At 48.9% G+C, this 7,924-nt stretch overlaps 1 protein-coding gene across 3 annotated transcripts; it reads left to right on the plus strand.

Annotated features, from left to right (window-relative positions):
* On the plus strand, nt 1-7,259 carry BPIFA1 (BPI fold containing family A member 1). 3 transcript variants are annotated; one of them, XM_054467077.1, is made up of 9 exons: nt 1-55; nt 1,704-1,902; nt 2,071-2,230; nt 3,805-3,912; nt 4,235-4,387; nt 5,395-5,479; nt 6,067-6,130; nt 6,501-6,576; nt 7,060-7,259. In XM_054467077.1, exons 2-8 carry the CDS (start codon nt 1,719-1,721, stop codon nt 6,539-6,541), a joined length of 795 nt encoding a protein of 264 aa, XP_054323052.1. In that variant the 5' UTR covers nt 1-55; nt 1,704-1,718; the 3' UTR covers nt 6,542-6,576; nt 7,060-7,259. The 3 variants fall into 3 exon arrangements, with proteins under 3 accessions (XP_054323052.1, XP_054323054.1, XP_054323055.1); XM_054467079.1 differs by having other exon boundaries at nt 7,076-7,259; XM_054467080.1 differs by having other exon boundaries at nt 7,115-7,259.
* The last annotated feature ends 665 nt before the right edge of the window (nt 7,260-7,924 follow it).

Genomic DNA, 7,924 nt, shown 5'->3' on the forward strand with positions numbered 1-7,924 from the left:
GAGTGGGGGAGAGAGAGGAGACCAGGACAGCTGCTGAGACCTCTAAGAAGTCCAGGTAAGAGCCATCCATTCTGCAGCCCCTCTGCTACCCTTGACAGCAGGGATCTCAGGCTCCTCACTGTGGGGCAGGCAGACCGTACTCAAGATCACTCACTGGGGGCCGTGCAAGAGAAACAGACCTGGCCGATGTCAGGGATGTGGGGATGGCCATTTGCTCTGCTGTCATAAGAGACCAGTAACATTGATATAGAAATGAGCACTATTAATGCCCTAAATGAAAGCCTCTAAGACATAAGTTTTAGCTTGAGGTTACCAATGTGGATACAGATGATCCAGAAACCTCCTAAAATTCTTCACCCAATTTTATACATTTTGATGCATTTTTCTGAGACTAGGATCTTTAGCTTCCATTGGATTCATAAAGGGTCTGTTGCCCAAAAGAGATTCAGAGGCTGTGGTCAAAATTACCTCCCTAAGAAGGGCACAACTGGCTCTTTGGACCAAAAGACCTTTCATTTCCAGCCTTCCACCACAAGGATGGAGCTTTAGCTGAGTCAGTCAATAGATGGAATTTTGCACAAAGCTGCCAGTTGTCTCCAAATTGTAGGTACTAGTGCTGGCTCTGGACAACTTTGCTGGCTGCCAAATAGACCTGTGAGAGGTCTGCAAGCCAAACCTCGGGGTTGACCAGAATTCCATCCAGGGCAGCTTGAAGGAGAAGAGAAAGGTGTGAAAATGATAGAATACATGTTTGTGTGTTGGGTGAGGGGCGGGTTGGGAGACCTGCCTTCAACCACAGCTCTGCCATCAATTTATTGTATGACCTTGGGAAAGTCACTACCCCTCTTTGGTCCCCTGGTTCTTTGTATGCAGTGAAGACTTTGATGGCCCCAGGAATTCCCCAACACAGGTCTGCATGAGATGGTGGCTGTGGCCATGCAACTCCTGTATTGTGTGCCTTTCAAGGGCATCCACCAACCATCATGGCCTGAGCTCAGGCCAAAGGACTGAACAGGGATGATCTAAAACAGCTCAATTCTTTAGCACTTGCATGTTTAACGCTTCTCATTTGCTTTGTCTGAAGAGCAGCAATGATTCAAACCATTGAAGCAAGCCCGATTGGAGAATAAATCTGATGGTTACTTAATTTAACAGAGGGTTCACCTGGCTCTAGCTTCTAATCCTCTGTCCACTATGTACTTGTGACCTTGGTGAAAGTTACCCACACTCCGTAGTACATGAGTGGGTTTCAAGAAGGGATGGGAGTCTATTTGAAACTCCCAACTGCAAACTCACTTGACATCTGTGAGCCTTGGTTTCTCCTACTGGAAAATCAGACAAGTGAACTGTGGGCAAGATGGAGTGAGGTGAGGCTGGGATTCTTGGCGAGAAGGAAAAAAACCCTCTTCTTTGGAATGTGGTGGAGTGGGGCTGTCTCCTTTTTAGGCCCCTGATCAGTGGTCCTCACCTGTGCAATGCAGGTAACAGGTGCCCATGTCTTAGGGTTGTGATGAAGATGAAATTGTGTAAAGCAGTCAGCCTGTTGCCTGGCAAGCAGAAATTGTTCAGCAGTGTTAGCTATTACTAGTGACCTCCTGGTGTTCTGGGGAGCAAACAACTCCACCCCCAGGTGTCAGGGGCAGGTGGTAGATAAATTCCTCTCTGATGCCCATGCCATGTTGGACTTGTCATTCTGGCCACAGATACTAAGAGCAAAGATGTTTCAAACTGGGGGCCTCATTGTCTTCTACGGGCTGTTAGCCCAGACCATGGCCCAGTTTGAAGGCCTGCCCGTGCCCCTGGACCAGACCCTGCCCTTGAATGTAAATCCAGCCCGGCCCTGGCCTGTGAAACCAGCCCTGCCCTTGAGTCCCATAGGTCTTGCAGGAAGCTTGACAAATGGTGAGTATGTGACAACCTCTTTCAGGTATGTGTATGTACGTGTGTGTGTGTGTGCATGTGTGTGTCCAACCCTGCAAAGCGGAGAGGGACAGGGCTGGATGGGGGAGGGGGCCTGAGGATCTGGAATTGTCAGATCTGACCCCCAGAGACCCTTACACCCATTTCCAGCCCTCAGCAATGGCCTGCTCTCTGGGGGCCTGTTGGGCATTCTGGAAAACCTTCCACTCCTGGACATCCTGAAGCCTGGAGGAGGTATTTCCGGTGGCCTCCTTGGGGGACTGCTTGGAAAAGTGACGTCAGTGATCCCTGGCCTGAACAACATCATTGAGTGAGTTGTCCTAAAATAGAGCTTTGGTCTCTGCCAGGGAACCCCAGGTGAAGATCTGCCAGCCCCAGGCAGTGACCCTGAAGCAGTGAGGGAGAGGCCTGAAGATGGAGCCAGGACTCAGTTCTGAGACCCATCTCCAGTCTGGCAGGGACACCAATCCTCCCCAAACCAGCAATGCCCTCAGTTCTAGGCATGTCCTGAGGCCCTAGCATCATCTGTAATCCTCACCACAACCCTTTGAGGTCGGTTTAATAATCTCCAGTTTGCAAATGGGAAAACCAAAGCACAGAGGTGCCTGTGTTCATGCTGCTAGAGTGATGCCAAGTGAGTAAGGCTCTCACTCTACTATCCTAACTCCAAAGCCAAGGCTATTCCCACTACAGTGTGGTCATTTTGTTCTCTGCATCTGTGAAATCCCTTAGAACACAGACAGCCTTTGATGTAAGCGAGAGTGTAACCTTCCCACCTTGATGATATCAATGTGATGAAGAACAGTGTGATGTCCATGGAAAGGTCTAACATGGTGCTTCCCATGAGACACCCAAGACCTCGCAAAGCAAAAAGCAAGAATGGAAGCTCGATGCCAGTGAGCCGGGAGAGCCTAGTTCCTGGATAGGACTGCATCAAAGCCATTTCCAAAATCCTAGCCACCCAGGGTCTCGCTCCCTGACTTGGAGACAGACAGACTTCTTGACTTCGATTTTCAAATATACTTGTTGGATGACCTGGGACAGGACACCCTGTCTCTCTGTGCTTGGTTTCTCCATCTGTAAAATATAGATTATAGAACCCACAGAGAAAGTGTACTGGGAGGACTGGAAAAGGTGTAAATCACCTGGCGTAGTGGCTGGCTCAGTGAATGGCCTCACCCATCAAATTGCCTCCCTGCTTGATGGGTGAGGTCATAGGGCTGGCTTCTCCTGGAGACAACAGGGTGTGATGATGGATGGATGGTTGGAAAGATAGGACAATGGGAGAATGGCTTCCTTCCACCCTTTCTGCACTCTCCCTGACTTCCTGCTCTGCAATCCCCATGATAAACATTGGTGATCGGCCACCTGACAGGGTGGGTGATTCTTACCCATAAATGTTTGTGCAGATTTACTTCCAGTTGCACCTGCATCATCCATTCATCCACTGACCAATCCATCATCCAGTTACCCATCCTTCTACCTAATCACTTACTCTTCCATCCATGCACCCACATATCCACTACCCACCTTCCCATCAATCCAGTCAACTAATATGAAGTAGCCATTTTCTTTGTAAGGCTCTTAGCTGGCATACAGGATGCAAATATAATCCAGACACAGTTGCTGTCCTGAATACCTCATAGACTGGAGGTGAGGAAATGGCCCTGTGTGTGTGTCAGATCTGTTCCAGGGCAGAGGCTGGAAAAGACCTGGTGTGTGACTCAGAACCCATGTGGCTTAGGCTGCAAGACTCCCCTCCCATCTCCCTATCCTGGGTGGGAAGCTCTACCTCTGGGATGGGTACTGTTAGGTTAAAGATGGTTTCTGGGTTTGGAGCTAGAGGAGCTGATGTTTCCCCCTCCAATATTACTCCCTGGACAGCATAAAGGTCACTGACCCCCAGCTGCTGGAACTTGGCCTTGTGCAGAGCCCTGATGGCCACCGTCTCTATGTCACCATCCCTCTCGGCATAAAGCTCCAAGTGAATACGTGAGTGGGTCCCAAGAGGGGGTGAGAGGATGGCTTACCAAGGGAGACCCTGGTGACCATGGGTAACCATAGCGGGGGTATTGGAGTCTAACAGACCTGAGCCTCCAACTTCAGCTCATTTGCTGCTATGCTAAGTGGCCTTGGGTCACTTGGGAAACTCACTTGACCTCTTGAGCCTTTGTTTCTCCTGCTAGAAAATGAGATAAGTACAACTGTGGGCAAGATGGAGTGAGGTAAGGCTAGCATTCTTGGCAAGGAGAAAATAACCCTCTTCCTTGGAATGTGATGGAGCTAGATACCAGTGGGGCTGTCTCCTTTGCAGGCCCCTGGTTGGTGCAAGTCTGTTGAGGCTGGCTGTGAAGCTGAACATCACTGCAGAAATCTTAGCTGTGAGAGATAAGCAGGAGAGGATCCACCTGGTCCTTGGTGACTGCATCCATTCCCCTGGAAGCCTGCAAATTTCTCTGCTTCATGGGTGAGGCCAGAGGAGCAGCTTCTCCTGCCCAGAGATGACAGGGTGTGATGCTGGATGGATGATTGGAAAGCTGGGACAATGACAGAATAGATGAGTGAGAGGCTGAAAGGGTGGGAAAATGGATGGGAAGGAGGGAGCTTGGAAAGATGGATGGATGGATGGATGGATGGATGGATGGATGGATGGATGGACAGACAGATGGTTAGATGGTTAGGTTGATGGAGAGAAGGATGAATAGATGGATGGATGGATAGATAGATAGATAGATAGATAGATGATAGATAGATAGATAGATAGATGATAGAGATAGATAAGTAGTACTTATTCCTTCTTAGACCAAGCTAACCAATTTTATGCTGGATCTAGCAACAAGAAATTGGAGTTTAAGCCCTGCATATTACAGAGGAATGGGGATAGAGGGCTTCCTGTGTGAACCTGAGTAGTGCTTCTCCAATTTAGTTCTAAGCTTACTTATCTGCAATATGGAACTGCACTGGAGTTATTGATAGAATCTACCAAGATAATAGGTGTGAAAGTGCTTTGTCCCAGTAAGGGGTAAAATAGACATGGATCCCAACTAGGTTATTTATTTCAGTTACCTGTCACATGGGGAGACTGTGTCAAACCTACTACGCAAAAGTTGCCCACGTGGTTAACTTTTAATGAACACATACATTGGGGTTCACATGTGTCATCTCATTGGATCATAATGACAACTACATACTAAGTAGTATCCATTCATTTATAGACTCTGCAAAGCCTTATTGGCACCTGCTTTTTCTGAGAACCATGTGTTTATCCTACACATACCTGTGTGTTCACTGCTGTACACAAATGTAACTCTCTTTCAATAGGACCCTTGCTGTTGGCCTGCACATGGGTGTAGATAGACAAGGCTTGGCTTTAGTGACTGAGTGTTGAGACTGTGGGGTTCACAGTGGCCCCCTCTGGAGCCTTCTCCACACTATCTCCAGGTCCCTGCATCACCCATGACTTTTCTCTTTCAGACTTGGCCCCCTCCCCATTCAAGGTCTTCTGGACAGCCTCACAGGGATCTTGAATAAAGTCCTGCCTGAGTTGGTTCAGGGCAACGTAAGTGGGCAAGGTGGGGATCCCCTGATCCTCAGGTTTTAGAGCTTCTTGCACTAAAACAAAGCCCTGAGCTGAGTGGGTCCGAGTCCCTCAATTTGATAAGCAACTTCCATTCATCAATCTATTTGTCCATTGATCCATCTGTCCATGTTTCTTCTTTACATCTTTCCAAATGCATTGATGAGTCTCTGCTCTAGGCCAGGCCCTGCCTGTCCACACTGAAGCTGAAATGGATTGGCCCCTGTTCTGAGAAATTGGAGAAGTTCCCTGTCCAGCCTTCTATGGCCACAGACAGTCTTCCAACCTATGCTTAGGTGTCTCCTATAACCAGGGCACTCCACTCCACTTAGAATCAGATGTGATGTCACAGGGTGAACACTGGGCTTGTTGTGTGATTTGGGGCCCTTCACAACATCCCTCATGCCTCCAGTTTCTCCTCGGGCATGTGTGACCATTGATCTGTGGGACTGCTTAGAATCACTTTTACACAGAAAAACGACAGGAAATTTCCCCCAGAGAACCCCCACTAGGGATTCTGCTGCTCCAGGGTGCCACTCTGCCTAACTCCCCTCTCTGCCCCTGGCCAGGTGTGCCCTCTGGTCAATGAGGTTCTCAGTGGCTTGGACATCACCCTGGTGCATGACATTGTCAGTAAGTACCTGCTTTCAAGCCCTCTGTCCCTCTCTGCAGGAGCAGCAACTTCCCCAAAGAGTTTTTTCCCTGCACACCCTAGGATACTAGGTCCCTCTGGCCTCAACTCTCTCTATTTTGGGCTTCATTTTCCCCCGAATAATCCAGATAATTTTGAGATAGACACCGTGCCTCCTGCCTCAGCCCTGACACTGAGGACAGCTGGGCTGGTTGGTAGAAGGAGGCCTGGCTTCCTCCAAGCATGCTGAACACAGTCGGATCTCCAGAGGCCTCCATTCCCTGGCCCCCCACCTTGAGGAATGTGGATTCCTTCACGCTGAGATCATGACTTTTGTCTGTTTTTTTATTGTTTGTTTGTTTGTTTGTTTAGACATGCTGATCCATGGACTACAGTTTGTCATCAAGGTCTAAGCCTTCCAGGAAGAGGCCTGGCCTCTGCTGAGCTGGTAAGTGCCCCTCCCCACACCCCAGGATTTTGGGGGCTGGCTGTTCTTCTCCTGGTAGAAGGCAGACGGGAGCTTGAGACAGTGACATCCAAAGAAAGAGACAAACATCTACAGAGGTATACACAGGGATACACAGAGAAATCCACAGAAAAGCTGACAGAGGTGGAAGGATGCAGGCAGCACAGCAACACAGCTACCAAGAGAAACACACATACAAATGCCCAGACACATTGCCACTGATACAGATGCACACAGTCTCACACCAGCACACTCACACATATGCACACATCAGTGGACTCACCACACACAAGTACACGTGGATACACAGACACACATTCACTCAAACACATGCTCACAGAGCCCTGACTCCAGGCCTGATGCCTTGCCCAGGGTCTCAGCCTCCTCCTGTCCCTCTGGGGCATGAGTTTGACGATGAGTCAATACCAGTAACACTCACTGACCTTGAGTCTCCATCCTGATTAGGGTCTTCCCCCAACAGAACTATTTCTTGCTGCTCAATCCATTCCCTCTAGCCCAGCTTCCCAGTGCTCACAGATGGCTGGCCCATGTGCTGGAAGATGACACAGTTGCCTTCTCTCCGAGGAACCTGCTCCCTCTCCTTTCCCACCAGGCGTGTGTAGCATCCCATGTGCCTCACCTAATAAAATGGCTCTTCTTCTGCATCAGGGGCCTTGTCATCCTTCACCATCCCTTGAGGGCTCATGGGTTGGAAACAGCCCTGGCCTGGGTGGTTGGGGCCATAGCACAGAGTTTGGTGCCTATTTTGTAAATCTGAATAGTCTTGAGCAGGTCAGGGAGATGTTCAAGTGTGTGTGGATTTCAGAAGGCTTTCCCAGGTGTCCTTAGAAAGGGGGGATAAGGCATTCAGCGTAGATATAATACTCCAGGTACGGTTAATGACGTACAAGTTTGCCACACCAGGAATGAAAATGGCAGATTTGTATTAGGGAAATGCAAATTAAAACTACAATGAAGTCCAGGTGCCGTGACTCACATCTGTAATCCCAGCACTTTGGGAGGCCAAGACAGGCGGATCACTTAAGGGCAGAAGTTCAAGACCAGCCTGACTGACATGTCAAAACCCTATCTCTACTAAAAATACAAAAATTAGCCAAGGGTGGTGAAAAATTACCACAGTAGCCTGTGGTCCCAGCTACTCGAGAGGCTGAGGTGGGAGAATTGCTTGAGCCCAGGAGGTGGAGGTTGCAGTGAGCCAAGATCATGCCACTGCACTCCAGTCTGGGTGACAAAGTGAGACCCTGTCAAAAAAAATTTTAATTTAATTTTTAAAAACACCCAATAAGATACCATCTCACACCAGTCAGAA

Source organism: Pongo pygmaeus, chromosome 21 (assembly GCF_028885625.2).
Source record: "Pongo pygmaeus isolate AG05252 chromosome 21, NHGRI_mPonPyg2-v2.0_pri, whole genome shotgun sequence".
Taxonomy (NCBI): domain Eukaryota; kingdom Metazoa; phylum Chordata; class Mammalia; order Primates; family Hominidae; genus Pongo; species Pongo pygmaeus.

What these genes read in the sequence shown, in the direction of transcription:
- BPIFA1 (XM_054467077.1), top strand. Translation starts at nt 1,719, where the DNA reads ATGTTTCAAACTGGGGGCCTCATTGTCTTCTACGGGCTGTTAGCCCAG. An exon ending in CAAATTTCTCTGCTTCATGG is followed by an intron (nt 4,388 to 5,394) that starts GTGAGGCCAGAG and finishes TTTCTCTTTCAG; the next exon opens with ACTTGGCCCCCTCCCCATTC. An exon ending in CCTGGTGCATGACATTGTCA is followed by an intron (nt 6,131 to 6,500) that starts GTAAGTACCTGC and finishes TTGTTTGTTTAG; the next exon opens with ACATGCTGATCCATGGACTA.